The 18759-nt window shown below is 37.5% G+C and overlaps 1 protein-coding gene across 1 annotated transcript in view; it reads right to left on the reverse strand.

The window, feature by feature from the left end:
• The window catches only part of Galphao (G protein alpha o subunit), an 89726-nt gene that overhangs the window by 28108 nt on the left and 42859 nt on the right, over nucleotides 1-18759 (reverse strand). Inside the window, exons 3-4 of the mRNA XM_089250485.1 lie at nucleotides 10435-10576; nucleotides 4404-4564 (exon numbers count right to left, since the gene is read on the reverse strand). Of these exons, the coding sequence (XP_089106611.1) occupies nucleotides 4404-4564; nucleotides 10435-10576 (303 nt within the window). The remainder of the gene's footprint in view (nucleotides 1-4403; nucleotides 4565-10434; nucleotides 10577-18759) is intronic.

Consider the following 18759-nt stretch of genomic DNA (forward strand, 5'->3'; position numbering starts at 1 on the left):
TCTTTCCAGTAATTAGCATCCCAAAAACAAAATGTAAAAAACACGAAGTATTTTTAAGAAAGCTTTACAATCGCAGACCTGTGTAATTTAAACATACCGTTTTTTTGGTTTGCAGAACTAGTAAATGAGATACAAATACAAATGCAAGGCTGCAACAGGCAAAAGGCCTAGCGTGGTGGCTGAGAAAAAGATGTCCATAACAAATATAGATGTCATATATTTCTAAAATACAGCAACCCAATCAAAAATGCTATTATAGAAACTGAAGACCTGCAATGCTGCAAAACTAAAGACCTGCAAAGCTGCAAAATTAAAGACCTGCAAAGCTGCAAAACTAAAGACCTGCAAAGCTGCAAAATTAAAGACAATGTAATTATAAAAACTAAAGATCTTAATATAACGATACTTTTTTGGACTGAGGAAAAAAAACCAGACAAAAATCTGTACGTGGGTTATCGTTGTATCGAGAGGCAGACAGTGCCGTCTTAACGCATGAGCCCACCCGGGCATGGCCCGGGGGGCCTCAAGAGAAGAAGGGGCCTCACAAAATGAAATCTGGTTGAAATTTTTGAGAATTTACCAGGTAGGGCCTCGCAAAAATCATTTGACCCGGGGGCCCCCATGATGGTCTTGAGACGGCCCTAGAGGCATAGCATCATCATAATTCCCCCCCCCCCCCCTATGCTGTTCTTGCAATATTTTATAAATCCACGTTGCTAGCTAGTACCACCATTGACATTTATTCGACGCAAAAAAAAATTAAAAAAGAATGAAAATTAACTTCAGAGTTTTGAACAATATTCGGCTGCAAAACTGGATGCCACTGGTTGACATTTGTACAATGTTGTGGTCATCTGTATTTGCGAGATAGAAGAATTCAATCAAAAATTCAAAATGCATTTTTTGGCATCACCCCTTAAAGTGTTCCCTAGCAAATGTACGGAACAAATTAGGCTTTTCGTTGTAGTGAAATGAATAAATATTCATTCAAAATATTTTAATTGGCATTTTATTACTTTTTTTAATATGAACTACACAGTACTGACGAAACTTTGAAAAGTACCAGGTTAATTAATTCGCTGCATATTTACTAATTATTGAAAAAAAAATCTTTTTAATGCTTTAATATTAGAACTAAAATGACACCAAAAAAATTTACATGATAATTATTTCATTACTTTGAGGGGGGTTTAGGTGATCCAACAAATTTGGCATTTAATTAACATTTTACTTTTGAACCGTACTTGGCTAGGTCGACAATCGCCAATTGAAAAGCGTGCAACTGCTCGTTTTGTTGTTTTTGACAAATGTAATTTACTGCAGACTTCCTCTTAGTGATTTTGCTGTATCAGGTTCGAATTTTTAAATGAAGTTTTACCTTTTTATTTTCACCGGGTATGGGTTAATTTTTTTTTTTAAATAGTTGGCACATTTTGTCGTTCTAGGAACGGTTGGGGCGATTGGTAATGTCTCGTACTTTTCGGATGAAATATGGTCAGCTGGGTCACAGCACTTCATTCTGCAGTGAATTTTCACACGCCTTCTTTTATATAGACGGATAATCTCCCTATATATATATACTTAACATACTACAACCACCATCTTTGTTGGACAATTTTCATTACGAAACTCGATTGGTGATCACATCTCGATTACTAAACATCGCTGAGATAGATGCAGATTACATACGGATGGATGGGTGTAAAGGTTGGTAATATTATTACATTTGTTATTGTAATACCTCTCCCATTTTATGGAAGCCAAAGGAAAGAGGAAAAGAGAGGACGAGCCGCCTTCTTCTCCTCCAGAAGAGAAAAGATCAGGAGGGTGATCTCAAAAAAAAAAAAGCGGCAACAGATCCTCCAGCGATCAATTCGTACATAACGTCAATCGAGAAAGAAGATGGAGGAGGTCTGAGAGAAGGAAACGCGAACTGGTCGAAGCCATCGTTCCACCCTTTCCACGTTAAAAGATAGATAGTAGATAGAGGGGGTGGCTGTTGTGTGTGTGTGTGTGTGAGAGAGTTTCGCAGAAGCAGCAGCGGCATTCGGCGTGTGTGTGTGTTCGTGTGACGTCAAGGATCGCTCCCGTGGCCTCACCCTAGGTTGGGTGGCCAGGCCGGTGTTGGTGGTGCGGCAAATGCTCTGGATAAGGCCACGCACACACACACTGCCATTCCAGAAGCAGCAGCAGCACTGTGCTTGCTTCCTTGCCTTGCTTCCTCCCGTCTTCTGAGGCGATCGATGATGGAGGGCAACGCTTCAGCAGAGGAAAGAAAGAAAGAAAGAAAGCCAAGGAAGGTGAACACTGGTAGCAGCAGTAGCAGCCAAAACCAAACGGTGCGACAGGACACAAAAACTAGGAAAAATACTATATTTCCACAAGTCGGGGTACAGAATAGACGCCCAAGTGTATAGAATTCGGGATCTTTTTTAGTATCATTATATCCGATGTTAAGGCAAATTTATAGGGTAGAATCAATTGCAATTTCCTGATCGATCATGGGTCGGAGGGTTTAGGATTCTATCGTCCAAGTTATTACACTGAAGGTTCTTAACCAGGAGTCCTTGGTGAGGTTTCGGGGTGGTGGGGGGGGGGGGGGTCTCCGTGAGCTTGAATGGAAAAACAATTATTGTTTGTATATCATCTTGTGCTGAATGTCATTCGGTAAAGGAATCCGTAGCTTTCATCTCATTGAAAAAAAAAGGGGGTCTCTGGCTTCCACTTCATTGGCACAAAAGGTTCATGGAACATAAAGGGTAAGAATTAAGAGTCCCTGCTCTGGAGCAGTGCCGTCTCAACGCACACTTTACCTGGGCACGGTCCGAGTCCCTTCAAGTACAGAATGGGGAGGACTCGGGATAATGGCGCCTGGTTAAAATTTTCGAGATTAAAGCATGTAAATTGTTGCGCAAAGAGAGGCATTTTGAGTCAGGTAAGGGGGGGTCTCAGAAAAATCATTTTGCCCGATGACTCATGATGCTCTTATGACGGCCTGCTCTAGAGGCATTTTCGGTTGGAAAAAAATGAAGGATTACTTTTTTTGGGTGAAATAAATTCATGAAATTTATGAATGATAATTCAATATTGAAAAGATTATCATTCTTCATTTCTAGATGGCATGAATTCAGAAGTTTATATGATTTATATAACGGAAGTTCTCAACATATGGCCACTTCCTCGGATGGACCACAAGTGGGTGGTCTTTGGGGGGAGGGGGAGAGGGAACGGCTGACTATCAGTTACAATGAAAGCCATGACAGATTATTAAAGGGGCCGCAGACAGCTGTGAGAAAAAAATTCAGACGAGAAGAAATGCAGGGTTTTAGGGAGATATAGTGGAAAAAATTGACTGTTTTTTCCGGGATCAAGTAGAACTGTGCGAACAGAACAGAGACCATTTTAATATGCCCAACATTTGAATGTCCATGCCATGCAGTTAGCTTCGCAGTGCTCTAACGGAAATTGATGAATAGGGTCCTATATATGGTACCAGCCACGTATTTCTTCCCTTCCCTCCCCCCCGTATAACCTTCCCGGTTTGCTGTCTCTCGATAGCCAGACTTCCATCGAGCTTTTATGTGCGATAATTATGTACAGGGTAATTTTTCTAAATTTACACAATTTTGCATTTCTGCCCTGGGAGAAATTGAACATACGTCTCCAGGAGAAGGAAAAAATTGTTTTAGTTATTACACATTGTGTTGTTAAATTCTGACGGATATCACACGGAAATCAATTCTAGTTAATATATACACCGAATGGCCAAAATTGCTCTGCCAGATTTTATTATACAGTACAGGTGACCTGCTATGATAGGGTGGGCTGATTTCTGAACTCAAATATTTAGACCAGTGCTTCTTAAACTTTTTTCGCTCATGGCTCGCCTTTGAACTATTTTTTTTCGTGTTGCCCCCCTCTTATTATTCAGGGTCCCTTATACCAACTAACGAGACCTTCTTATCCCAGAGCCACGGGGGAGGGGGGCATAAGGCTTCCGACCATAGATCGAGTTTCGTAGCAGAGCCGTCTGAAGAGCATGATGGGCTTCCAAGGACCAAGTGATTTTTCTGTGGCTCTACCAGGCAAATTATCGAAAATTTCAACCAGTTCTCATTTTTGTGAGAACCCTCCCCTTCTATTGAGTCCCCCGGGCCGCACCCAGGTGGACTCATGCGTTAAGACGGAACTGTTTCGTAGGCTGTACTCGATCTGCTTGTAAGTTATTTCTATTGCAGAATTGAAAACACTCTGTTGAAGTAGCATTTTGAGTACCTGCACATGACATGCCAACACTTCCTAGAATTATTTTCCTCTAGAGTTAAGTAATTCCTACCAAGTTCAATTTTAATTATTTTAAACTCTGCAGTGCATAGACCACTAATGCAATGGAAATATCTCACTATTTGGCGCTGTCGTTGAGCTGGTACTCGTTGGACCGTCCGAAGCATTCTTGGACACCGGTGTCGACCCACAGTCTCTTCATTGCCATCTGGAGTTCTTCAGAAAATGGTTCTGTGTCTTCCATTCGTGACACCACATCAAAAACCATTTTAGCATCGGCCTAACAAGTAAATGAAGAGGAATATTTAAAATGATGATGATAATAATAATAATAATACCCAGTAATGAAGACAGCTATAATAAGATTATTCCTTCCAAAAATAATTCATTTGTATTTTCGGTATTCAGAGCATTAAAATTTCCGAATACTGAAATTTTTTCATATGAAATTCATAATCCGGTCTATAAAACGGTACTATCTGCAATAATAACAACCAATTAGTCACAAAATTACACGATAGAAGGAGCTTTATGCAAGAATCTTATAGTTCTGAATTCAGATTCAAAATGGAATATTATTTCTGAAGATATACTACTAATGGCCCTCAGACATGTTTTGTAACTACGGCTATATTTCAGAACATCCTCCAGAATTTCATGCCAGAGCCAGGACAACAAAGCGGGTAATTGTCCTCAGCTTTTCAATAAACAAGGGCAAGGGAGAATTCGTTCTTGTAGTTTCGATTATCCGTCTCACCTACCCAATGATTCCTTGAAGTCTTGAGAATATAATTTATGTTTCATGTTTTTATCATTTGGTCAATATGGCAATATGGCATGTTGAGCTCATTTCAGTGAATCCCTCTTCATGAATTTCTGCACAGTTGTTTGCTCCTTTCTGAATGTCTGTATCCATCCTTGCGTATTCGTAAATTTCAGTTCTTTCTCCTCATTTCTGTCCTTCCTTTTTACCACAGAATAATTCCGTGCAAACATAAAAATATAGTAACCGGTATTATGTGGTGCATAAGATTTTACATCGGTAAAATACAGCATGAAAATATATGGTATCATACCATGTACAATATTTATTATTTTCAAGCTGCACACCGGTATAAAACCAACAGTCAATTTCACTTGGAGAATTTATAATAGTTTTGGTCTTCTTTAGGTAGTAACAGGGGTTCCAGTGCAAAGTTTCTTCATTTCCATCAATATTTACGTGCATTTATCTTTTATACAAATTATACAAAAATACCGAACGGAAAAGCAAATGGAATCGGAACTCATTCATCAATGTGTTTTAGGAAACATAATTTATCATTCTGATGTCAGCATTTCATTCAAAAATCATCAATAGGGTGATGATAGCGCACCCAAACTCTCGACGAGAGTTTGGTGCGCTAACTTCCACGTAGGTAGCAATCTTTCCGTGTGGTCTTGCTGTCATTTCGGCTGTACCTCCACGTCAAAAAAAGATTCTAGCAAGGACGAATCGGATATCAAATCCGTGACGCCAAAGAATCAACATGCTTTGGTACATTAGTCGAGTATCTTATAGACCTGGGCTACCATGACCCCGAAACATGCATAAGTTTGTCATCATGAATGCGTTAATGGCCTCGCATACTCGCGTTTCACCGCCCATATCAGCGAAAGAATGGCTGCCGTTCTTCTACTTCTTAGTGTGATACAGATCTTGTCCACGTTTCTGAAATCATTCACATAACTCCTAGTATGGAGTATATTTTCTCGAGCACAAATGTTCTATGTGTTGTCAAAAGTCACAAAGATCCGAAGATCATGGAAGCCAAGCCTCAGATCCTTCACATCCGATTCACTGCCCACTTTTATAACATGGTCACTGGAATATGGATGCAATATACAGGGTGCATGAACACGAATGTAAAAATCCATGACATGTTTTAAAAACTAATAAAAACCGATTGACAAGTGCGCGTGCGTGGTTCGTACTATCATATAGTATAGAGCTTTTTGAAGAATTAATTTGATCATTTCGATCATTTTTGTCGCACCCATGGTCATTTTCTGCACACGAAGGCTAATTAGACCGGGGACCTAGAAATTTATTGCCGATACCGAGCGACAGCGTTCGACATTTTGCCTTTTCTTTTATACTCACCGAGGGTTTGGTGTGTTAACCCCTCGGTGTGGGACACCCTGTGATAGCAATCTTTTTCGGTGATCATGTTGTACCTTCATGGCTGGAAGGTTTCCTGACAAGGACGAATCTCTTTTATTTAAGGAATTAAAAAAAAATATTTTAAAATTTCATTCGCAGTTATCGCTGTATCATGGAAAACTCGACATAACACATAAAATGCGACAAAAATAGTGCATAGTTATTAATAGAGCCCGGAAGTTCAGACAAAATGTCATAAATGCCTTTTTTTTGCTTATTTTTTACTTTTTTTTTTGTAAAAATACATTTTTTCCTGCCCTAAATGCCCATTTCGATATTGTTTGTTCGTGAATTTTAGAGGCCTTATTCTGTAGAACTGGGATATTTTTAGTATTGTGTGAGAACTTCAAAATAATTTTTATGTTTGAAATCTCTCACCCTGAGTACGAATTAATTAAGGGTAATCGGCCAATTGCCATCAAAATGGAAGGATTTAAATTTTCGTGTTCCTGTCGACAGGTAGATTGTCCCATCTGAATTCATCACTGTAGAAAATGAGTGGGAAATGGACGATTGACCGATCCGGCTTGTTGGGCTGAATACACAGCGAAGGGTGTACCAAGAGCTTATTTTCTGGGTTTTTTTTTAAATTTTGAAAACAATAATAATAACAATCATTGTAAGCAACAGTGAGCACGTCATTAATGGTCCCCAAGGTGAAGAGGAAATATAGATTATAATATATATATATAATTGATTTTTTGTATGTGTGTGTGTTCTCTATACACATCTACAATTTTAGATCGATTGTCGCCAAATTTTGCATATAAACCAAACGGGACTCGACTTGAACGATAGGCTACTTTCAAATTTTGTGGCAAAATGGCCGAAATGGGCAAAAAACTGTCGGGTAACAATGGTTTCTTGGTCTCAACAATCACTGTCGGAATGTATATGCCTTTACAGTGGTTTGTTACTTCTTTATATAACGCTGCCAGTATACATTTGTAATAATTTATGCCTTTATAATGGTTTACCACTTTTTCAATCCTCCCAGTAATGAGGCTTTTTGAACAGACGTCAGAATCATCATCAGCATCAATTTGAGGGTCAGGCAAGTTGATCCCCCTGTGTTAAAATTGTCGATTCTACTGTAGAAATGCAGAAATTTAGTGGGGTTTTCCGCCACATCAATAATTTTAAAAATTGTATTGAATTCTCGATTTTTGAAATATTGAGTACACTTAGAGATACGAAGCTCAGAAAATTAAATATGAAGTGAATTAGCCAGACCCTACTTTAAGAAGAAAACCTGGCCAGCAGCGCCAATTATTATAGCTGGTAATAATTAAAAAATTGATTTGGCGCTCTACATAACTTAGTCACGGTTTTCATCACTGTAGGTGATGAAGGGGGAATTTCGAAACTTCTCAAATGTTATTTGAGTAATCACATATAAAAATTATGCGTAATTTGGTGTTAAGAAATTGGAAAAGCGATTAATGTGTTGATATATGTGCCAAAGAGATGTTTTTACTCGCGTCCTCTGTTGTTGATTTGAAACACTAATTTTTTAATTTATGAGTATTACAGAATTTTTTTTTTTTAATTGTTTTGAATTATTACTCTAATAAAATTTATTGTAGTTGGGCTCAATTATGACGTAATTTGAAGCAGTCCAATATCAGTCAAATATCATTTTTCAATTTTACACGTATAAATTTTGGCCCACTTATAAAGGAATGCCAAGTTCTGCCCACTTATAAAGGAATCGGATACAGTGAAATATCGGTTAATTTTCGATGTTTCTTCTTCTTCCATTAGCCAGAACCATTGCAAAAAACGTTATAAAACTGGATTGATCCATTGTAATGTATTTCTAGAGTTCATTTATTATGTTTTGAATGTAGGAAACAAAGCTGGACAGTGTTTAATGCTGGTATTTTCGGAATGACGAGAAGCACTGAGTTCTGCTTGGATGATTTTCCAGAATGATTTCTCACCGCTTTTCTTTCGGCGTCGTTGCACACACTGTATCCCGCTTATAGCGTTACAATTGTACATTTTCCCGCTTAGTACGACTTATTTTCGTGGTAACCAACTTTCATTAAAATTGGATCGACTGTTTTTTTTGTCTCAAGATTATCTTTCGGCTCGTGATTGTGAACTAATTACGAACTGAAAATTTCATGTACCATTTTCTTGAACTCTTTCGATTTTCTTACGATTTTTTAAAATATATTTTTTTATTTCCATGCCAATTATTATAAATTTATAATTTATCACTGAAATAGTAGCTTCAGTGAATGTGTCCAATTTATAGACAGGAGACCCTGACTATCGTAGCTTTTAGTTACTTCCATTAATTACAGATGCCTTCTTTTAATGTCTATTTTAGACATTTTTAGTGCTTTTTTGCCTGCCTATTTTGACCATTTTTAGTGTCTGAACTTCCAGGTTCTAGTTATTAATGTTTAAAACGATTTGCGTTGTAGAAAACAAGCACATTTCAATATGAGCACTACTTATAGCTCGGGCTACATCTCAGTTTCAATCCACGTATGTGTTAACGTTGATTGCGGAAGAGTCTCGATAACTTCCGTGATTCTTGTCTTCACTTCCTGGATGTCGATTACGGGAAGGCGTAAACTAAGTCTTTGACATATGCCCCCCCCACAAGTAGAGTTACCGGGTGTCCTCATTTTTTCATTCTAGCGTTTTCATATATATATTAGAAGTTTCAGCTTTTTTGTTCTCATTTTCAGGGCTCCAGAAATTTTCTACTTTTTTCTTCTTTGTAGAAAAAAATTGCACTGAGAAATGTATATTTCTTCATCATTGTGTTTGTGATTTTGCCAAAGCTTTGACAGATCACCGTTTAAATTCACTGAAAATGAAAATTTAAGTTTCCCAAACATGACAGATGTTAAGTTCACGGCTTAGTCCATAAACAACTATGGGAGAAGAACACCACATCATCTGTCTTGAGAATACCGTACAGTTGTTCGCTTAACTGCACAGTGCATCGCGTTTGGATGACGTGAGATATTGTAATTTTTGGATTTTTGGTTCTTATTCTTTTGTGTTGAATACTGTATTATGTCTACATTTGCTCTGGCTCAAGATCGATTAGATTGAAAAGATGAAGAATGATTCGTAATATATATAGATAAGAGATAATGCAATTAGGATGTAGTAGGTCTCATGGTCGAAGGCTAAAATAAATAAATAAAACAAATAGAAATAACAGTGCACTGTTTTGGTTAGAAAACTATTGTTTTTCAGTGTAGTGACACCAAAGTCTCGCCACAGAGAGCAACAGCCTATAACAGTACAAATATTCAATCATTGCATTGATACACAATCATTGTGTGAATTATTCACTTCTGAAATATATGTGGCAGCACGGAAAAATCAGACGCAACACTATATACGCACTCAGACTGTCAGGTACACACACTTGCACTTCCGCACAACTCATTCGGTAATAAATTGCCCATGCGATTGACCGGAGCTGTGCTCGGTTTGAAAGAAAGTATAATGACGTCGTCTGTTGTCAAGAGAGGCGAGTCGTAGGCAAGAGCGTGCGTCCTCATTTCGGAGTTTTCAAATCTGGTAACTCTTCTCACAAGAAGAAATTAAATGTAGTTAAATCTGGAGACCAAGGTGACCATCACGGGGGTCCATCTCGTCCAATCCATCTGTCAAGGAATAACTGACATTATTTATGTCGTGTTTTAGGCCAAGTTTTTGATACAGCGCCATCTGTGAGTGACATTTTGGACTATTTTTAATTTATTTGAAAAAAAAACTCTACGTCACGAGGAGTTGATTTTTCATCAATTTTTAAATTATGCTGTGTATTGTGACTGTCACTCGTCGTGATGCGTACCATCCCTCCACAGCTGTTCTGTTTGAAGGGTTAACGATGACGCATTTAAAAAAATCCGTAAATGTTCTTGCATTAAACTTCGACAACACAAATAATAACAAAACACACGACTGACCTCCCTCTCATTATTTCCAAACCCTATGCCGAGATTGGGCATTGCTCGCAGTATGGCCACCATTGACTGTATTGTGTTGCTGTATACGACGGGTTTATACTGCTTGAAATCTTCTTGCGTGAATCCACTGTCATGAATAATTCTGTAATTAAAAAAGAAAAATGTTATTGATATAAATTTAGTCGTCAAAAGTTTATTATCGTTTATGAGATAAATCATAGTTTAACATGTTGATGAGCAGATACATCTATCCGTATTCAGAAAATTCAAAGAAAAACATTTTTTTTTTCAGTTCATGATAATAGTGTTTAGTAAAAATTTCGATTGATATACCATAGGTTATACATTACATTAATTAGTTTAAAATTTTGGGAATCCCACACGAGATTAGAAAAAATATCGCACAGAGGGCTTTATCGTTATATCGAGTATCGCTGTAGTGAGGATTCGCAATATAACAGAATTTTTATAGCCACTTTGACGAGTCTTACATGATATTTGGTGAAAATGGTTCATATTTATCTAACAAGGAATGGGTTCTATGGTGTCGTCCTCAAAAACTTATACAAAAATTTAAGTGCATTCATCTCAACCAGAAACGTGAAAACAAAAAAATAGCGGTGGAATGCAATTATTATAGAGACGTAAAAACTTATTAAAAAAGATAACATTCGGCTACTCATCGCCTCTCACGCCTCTTGGCGAAATATCTACAAAACTTATTTTCACACTTTCTTTCCTCTCTAGCTTCTCTGTTTTTTGAAACTAGTTATCTCAGTCTGTACTTGATCATGCGTTGTTGAATGACGTGTCCATGGGTGGAGATACGGGAGGGGGGCCGGGGGAGGCATTCCCCCTCCCCTAGAGTCCTGTCCCTTGCGGGATATAAGCGGATTACCTTGCGGCTGAGCCATGCTGGAAATATATGTCTACCAGCTGGCATAACAATTTCGTTTTAATTTTCTATTCAGTTTCTATGCCCCCCCCCCCCCTCACCTTAGAGATATGATTGACTTTTGCCGGTGATGACCGTTACGGTTAAAAATTCCGTAAGATATGAACCAAGCCACCATACTATTAGTTAGCTAGTCAAACATGTTTTCCATCGACTCAACCTGTTAGATCAGTGGTTCTCAACCGGTGCTCCGCGGAGCCCTTGGGGCTCCTTGTGCACTCTCCAGGGGCTCCGCGGAGATCCCACATTGATTGTTGCCTTTCCTTTATCCCCTCCCACCAGTAAGGATTACAGCTTTATAGCAAATGGAGCTTCCTTCCATGAATGGAAGAACTTATCTGCAAGAAAAGGCTATGATTAAAAAAAGAACCGTGTGTTATTGTTATTGTTTATTGTTTTAATTTTTTACATAAATACAAGATGAAACAAAAAAATCAGCCAAGGGGTCTAGAGACCCATACTGGATGATCCATACTCTGTGTGGTATTTCGTCAAAAAAGTTACTGATAAGCGAATCTCGCTAGAGCATTGTTTCCCAAAGTGGGCAATATCGCCTCTTTGGCGGTAGAAAGGTCCAAGGGGCGGTAGAAGCTACGGGTACAACCTAGGATCCTATGGGTTGGTTTGAGTTATGGGCGATGATTAAAGAAAAATTTCTGAAGAAGGGAACAAAAAAGTTTGGGAACTTCTGATCTAGAGTTATGCGCTCAGACTATAGTCATGGCTCTCATATCCTGGACCAGAGGCTCTAGGCTAAAATTTTTAGTGGGTCCCCGGGCCAGAATTTTCAGGGGTCCCTTTATAGTGAATTTACAGCTTGAAAAAACAAAAAGTAATAAGAACTATCGCGGGGCTGGAGTCCTGCCAGTCCGAATTTTTTTTTCTGTGGGTCCATGACAACAGTACAGTAGCAGCACAGTTACTACGTAATATTTTAGTCAGTCTACATTGACAACGAACGATGTCTAAGGACAATGATGTACTACACATGTTCAAACTAATTTAAAATTTTATAAATTAAAATATTCAATAAGAAATTAATAAAATTTTTAAAGTAATAAAGTTACTTAAAACACATCATAATATCTCTCCTGAAGCCCTTTCCCCCCCCCACCCCCATCTTTTGCGTATTCCAGTGGTAACTGGAAAAGTAACAGCAAAAAATTTCCGGTTACAAGAATCAACCACTTATAAGAATCATCGTTTGGCGGTGACTACTGTATTTAACTTTTTAAAAAAAAACAAACAAACATAAGAATGATAACATGGATGAAATATAAAAGAAAAACTATTCGGGAAAAAAATTTGTATTGAATTAAAATTATTAATTATATTTATTAATTAATAATTATTCATTAAAAAATTTAGAGCATTTTTTATTGAGCTTTTAACATTTATAGCAGTCAATTCAAGATTTAGGTACAACAATCAAAACTAAAAACTCCACTGCTAAATAAAAAATGGAGTCCCAAAGAAAAATTAACAAAGGTAAATAATGAGTTAACTTTATCCTCATTTCAAAAATATCTCATTTCATCATTGGCTTTGACATGCTTCACGTGTTCTGTAAATCACGTAAATCACTTGACGTCCAACGGGGGGAAAACCTTTTCATTTCGGTATAGTTAAGGTGCCTATAAAATATATATCCCAGTAGCACGCCAAGTACGGTGACTTGTGATTATGACGTCATGACGGTCAAATGAGTTTTAAACACTTTCAATCAAAAAAAAAAAAAGATCCTTATGTGACACCGCATTTGAATATACACAAGAGGTAGTTGACTAAGGCCTCTCCGACTTACGCACGGATGACGTAAATGTGTTTTTCCTCCGCTCCTACTTATTTATAAGATAGAGAGAGAAAGCAAAGGCCATATCGGAGCCCACCAACTGCGGCAGTAGACAGCGTAATAACCATTCTGCGTGAACTTGGGAGGAAAAAGAGGACGGTGGAGAGAATATTTTGACGAGATTTTCTCTGAAATGAACATCTTTTCTATTCAATGGACGTCTAGCGGGTCACTATCAAGGAATTAAAATATATATAGAAAATGGTAGAGGACAGAGAGAAAAGAAATAAATAGCCCACACACACACACACGAGAGAGAGAGAGAGAGAGAAGCTTTATTGTTTCCAGGTACATTCGCAAGTTGAATACTTTCCAAAAATATCCTCCCTATAACGCTTATTTATCTCAGAGACACTTGGTGGGATGTTACTTATATGAAAAATGTCATCTTTTTTTTCCCCACAAGGTAAGAACCGAGCTTTTTTTATATATATGTATATTCTTCTCTCGCTTCAATATTCAGATTCTTATCTAAATGAAAATGTCGTTATGAAAAGAGCTGGTGCGAGAAAATTAAGGATCGAAAGAAGAATTCGAATGTATGGTGTGGAAGATATAATATATAAAATGGCACCAGCGGAGAGAGAAGCAATTCTTATTTAAGTTACGTGCGGTGAATGGATGCTAAAAAAAGACTCGTGTATTTTTTTTGTGATCAAATTAATATCGTATTTCAGTTTTCTTTTTTGTCTCTAATGGAAATGTATACACATAAAAGATGTGTTATTCTATTTTCGGTATCTTATTATTGATCGTTTTCTAGGTTTTACGCAGTGCGAGTGGGACTTTCGTTTTTCTGGAGAGAGAGAATTTTTGAATGACGTGCACGATAAAAAAAAATGCGTAACGAAATACAGCCGGAGCCGCTTATTGGAATCACGGATAATGTTATCGTTCGGGTATTGTTATGTTATCACTTCCGCAAAGTACGGGACGGACTAATATCGTGACGTGGGAGAAAATTTGTGAAAATTCTACGAAAAATTCGTTAGTTATAAGGACTTTGGTTTATGTTATCAATTTTTTTTTTTTTTCGTCGGAAGTTTTTTTCCTCTTTTAGAATATTTTTAAGCTAGGGTCGAAACAGACTCCTTATGGGTTATAATTTTTAACCTTCAAGACTGTGTAGGAAGTTAGAAGGTTCCTTCATTGACACGATGCTCTTTATCTCTTCGAAAAAAAATTCCCGTACTTCGTTCATAATGTCCTAATTGGGCTGTAATAGCCGCTATGGTCTATGTACGTGTAGTCCTACTTTTTGCAATCTATATATATAAAATTGATTTTCTGTCTGTGTGTCTGTGTGTGTGTATGTAAGTTCTTTATACAAATCTACAATTTTAGATCGATCGTCGCCAAATTTTGCATATATACCAAATGGGACCCGATTTGAACGATAGGCTACTTTAAAATTTCGTCAGAGCAGGGCAAGTGCCCCAAACGGGCAAAAAACTGTCGGGCAACAATGGCTTTTGGGCCTCAACAATCACTTTCGGAACGTTTACTTTGGTTACCGTGGTTTCCTAGCAGTACGTTTCAGACATGTATATGCCTTTACAATGGTTTGTCACTTCTTTAATGTTGCAAATTTATGTATAATAGTTTGTGCCTTTATAATGGTTTGCCATTTTTTTCAATCCTCCCAGTAATGAGAGCTTTTTGAATAGACGCCATTATCAGCATCACTTTGAGGGTAAGGCAAAGGATGATCCCCATAGAAATCAGTGTTAAAATTGCCGATTTTACTGTAGAAATGAGGAAATTTAGTTTGGTTTCCGCCACATCAATAATTTTAAAAATTGTATTGAATTCTCGATTTTTGAAATATATTGAGTTCGCTTAGGCATACGAAGCCCAGGAGATTAAATATGAAGTAATTATCCGGACCTTTTTTTCTATCGAGTTGGATATCCAGGCAATAACATTGATTTCAACTTTTTATTTGTATCTTCTCAAGCATGAAAATTAATGTCACCGTATTGTCTTTTAATATTCAACTGCATAAATCCATGTAGGTTAGGATGTTTTAAAATTAATTATGGGCCCGTAAAAAGTACATCGAAAAAATTCCACAGCTTTAATTAAGCATTTTTTGAAGCAGAAACAGGCAGAGATGAATAACTTGAAGTTCAAAGTGGGGAATCGAAATACCTAGCACCCTTTAAAAAAAGAAAAATATAAATATTTATTTTTACGTTTCTTTAAATCTAAATTTGTTTCTTTCATGAGTCGCGCAGGAAGTCGCCATATTGGTTAGACACCTCTTTCATTGACTTAGACACGGTTTGCATGTCCCTCAAAGAAAGAGGGAGATATCACGTGATCCAAAAAAGCCCCATTGAAGAAAACCCGGGCAACGCCGGGTATTATAGCTAGTTGCTTTATAAATGTGAAGGCATGCGTGAAGTGAAAAAAAGTCCTTCTCCAGTTCTTGGTCAGTTTCTGTCAACTGATCCCATTCACAATTCCTCAGCCGGAAGATTTTTGGAAGGAAATCTATGGAACCTACACACACATTATAAAAAGTATCGTAATTCGTGTTACGCATTAGACAGTCCCATTTTAACTCCTCGAAATTTCTGAATAAGGCCGGGATTACACTATAAAAGTTTGGTAAAAGTTATTTTGTGAAACTTGAAAAATGCAACCAGTGATCGTACCGGTTATATTCACGCAAATGCAACCGATAGTCTTATTGACTGCACTTTTAAAGTTTTATAAAAGAACTTTTATCAAACTTTTATAGTGTAATCTCGGCCAAAATTTTATAGAAAATCCTGTTGGAACAGAATGAAAACAAAACGAAAAAAACGGCATGATATTTCAATGTTACCAAACTAGTTATGTGGGAAAGAAAACAGAGTTGTCCCGTTCAACTAACGGGACATATGGTCCTGATTCTTGGTGCCGGGGTTTTTTTTAAGGATATTGCTATCAGGAATCCCGAGTCCCGATGTGATCACATGAAGTGGCATGCACTGTATAGTCTTGTTCAATGTTTCCGAAAATTATGAGACATAAAACGAGTATAAACACATATATAAAAAGGCAAGCAGCTTACAAAAACTGTTTTTACATGCACTATATGGCAGTGCAATGCCCAATTATTGACCATTGATTAGTCGTGAGGAAAATTTTTTGGTCCATGCAGAAATTTTATCTCCGCCTCACCAATACGTTATAGACGAAAAGAAAATGGATAAACGTATTTTATATTAATAAAATGAAGCTTTAATAACAAATTATTTTCGTTTAAAAAAACAATTTTAGTTGCCTATATGGAATTCGAAATTGTGAATTGAGTGATCTGTGAGACGTCAAAAAGGTTAGTGATCGCTGCACCATATGACCCTGATAGTCATCAAGATTTCCCCCATGATTTCATGAATATATGTGACTAGAGAAAGCATAAATCCAAAGACAAGGCCACAACAGGTAAAATGCCCAACGAGGTGACTGAGAAAAAGATGCCCGTAAGGGTCCGTTCAAGTATTACGTCAGCAGATTTTTTAACCATTTTTAACCCCCTCCCCATATCAGCAAAATTCAACCAAACACTGACCCCCCCCCCTCCCTTGTCAGCGAAATTTCGTCAGCACTGCCCCCAACTTCCTAACGCATATTGATGGGATCAGAAACTTACGCGGGTAAGGGGGAGATGGCATAAGGGACGGGCACCTCCCCTCAGACGATCAAAAATTTATTTTTTTAATGCCAAAAATATATTTTACAAAAAATTAAAATTTCGAAAGAAAATACTTTTTTATATGTCATTATGAGCACTTTTTCTGTTAATTCCAATGCTATTTGAAGGCTTAGAACTCAAAATATCTTTTTAAGAAATTCATTGCGACCCATCTGCTGAGCCATATATGCTAAACCCATGGCCCTCGGACCAAATGTGACACTGGGGGTTATCTGTGTGGCCTACCAGCTCGAACCTAATTTTGTAAAAATAAATTAAGTGGCACTTATTTTCGCACTGATCGCTTAAGTGACCCGCGACGCAGTTCCAGAACACTTAAGCGATCCGTGGCACATTTAAAAAGAAGTAAGATCCCTTGAGTGACACGTAGCACATTTAAAAATTTAAAAAGAAGTAAGATCCCTTGAGTGACACGAAGCACATTCAAAGATCCCTTGAGTGACACGTGACACAGTTTTAGAGCACTCAAGTGGCCTCCAGTGTGGTTCTACATCACTCAAGTTACCCGCGGCACATTCCCAAATTGCTTAAATGATCCACGGTATAGTTACGGATCACTTCAGTGACGCGTGGCATAGCACTGAAGCGGCCCGGTAAGCGGTAATTACCAAATTACCTTTATCGCTTAGATTATTATTTTACACTTAGATTATTATTTTATACTTAGATTATTATTTTATACTTATTATGATTGTAATGTATATTTTGTATTGTATGTTTTTTTATAAATAAATTGCCAGAGTTATCCAGTCCGTGAGAACAATGAGCCGATATTGCCATATGGCGATGTGGCCTGGGTATCTTTCGGTTTAACGGCCCGGACACTTGGATCCGTGAAACATTTTTAGAGATTAACAAAGTGGGGTATGAGCAGGGGACTTATCAATGGGGAGAATGTTAGTTCAGGTCCACACAAGCTAGCGAAACGTTTTTTTTTCGTTTTTGACGCACAGGGTAAGATGCCATTAAGAACATTTCATATTTTTATAAAGGGTGGTTGATGACGTAAGCATCATTCAAACCCCTCTCAAATCGGACCACCCCCTCCCTTCATCGTTTCTGACGTAATACTTGAATACTTGAATGACCCCTAACACAAATATGTGGATATCATACATTTCTAAAATACAGCAACCAAATTAAAAATGCAATCATAAAAACTTCCAATATTCTTCTGGCGCTTCATTCGATAAGATGAAATGCATACGAATGAGAAGGTTATTATTTAAGTCGAATCAAATTTAATAACAATTTTCGAAAATCAGCTGAAAACATAATAGGCGTAAGAGAGTAATGCTATCATTCACCGTGACGTCTTTTCCCTTCTGACACCTCTTTATCCGAGGGGTGGGGCCACCCCTCGTACACACACACACACAGCACCCAATTTCACAAATGGATTGTGACGTCAATCCATATCAGTCTAGACACACACTCTCTCTCTCACTTCAGTGATAGCGATGATGATAATAACATTTCGGGGGGTCATTTATAAATAAATCACACAGATAATTCACTCCACTCAATACTACCTCTCGCGAAATTTTATTATTTTATTATCATTAAATCTGTTATATTTTTCATGTCCTTCATCTGTTATATAGATAAAACTGAAAGAAGACAAGAAATGAGAGAAAAATGAGATCCTAGTTGTTATCCATCTCCCCAAATCAGGGGGGGCCCCCATCGATTCAGCTAATAACGGGGGAGACGAACTATGTATAGAATCTTCGAATGTGTGTTTAAGGTATAGTAATGGATATTGGGGTTGTTATATATACATACGAATCTGCAAAAAAATAAAAGAAGAGA

The sequence above is a fragment of the Pholcus phalangioides genome, unplaced genomic scaffold (assembly GCF_987345545.1).
Source record: "Pholcus phalangioides strain wild (caught in Gottingen) unplaced genomic scaffold, Ppha-v1.0 ptg000024l_1, whole genome shotgun sequence".
Lineage (NCBI taxonomy): Eukaryota > Metazoa > Arthropoda > Arachnida > Araneae > Pholcidae > Pholcus > Pholcus phalangioides.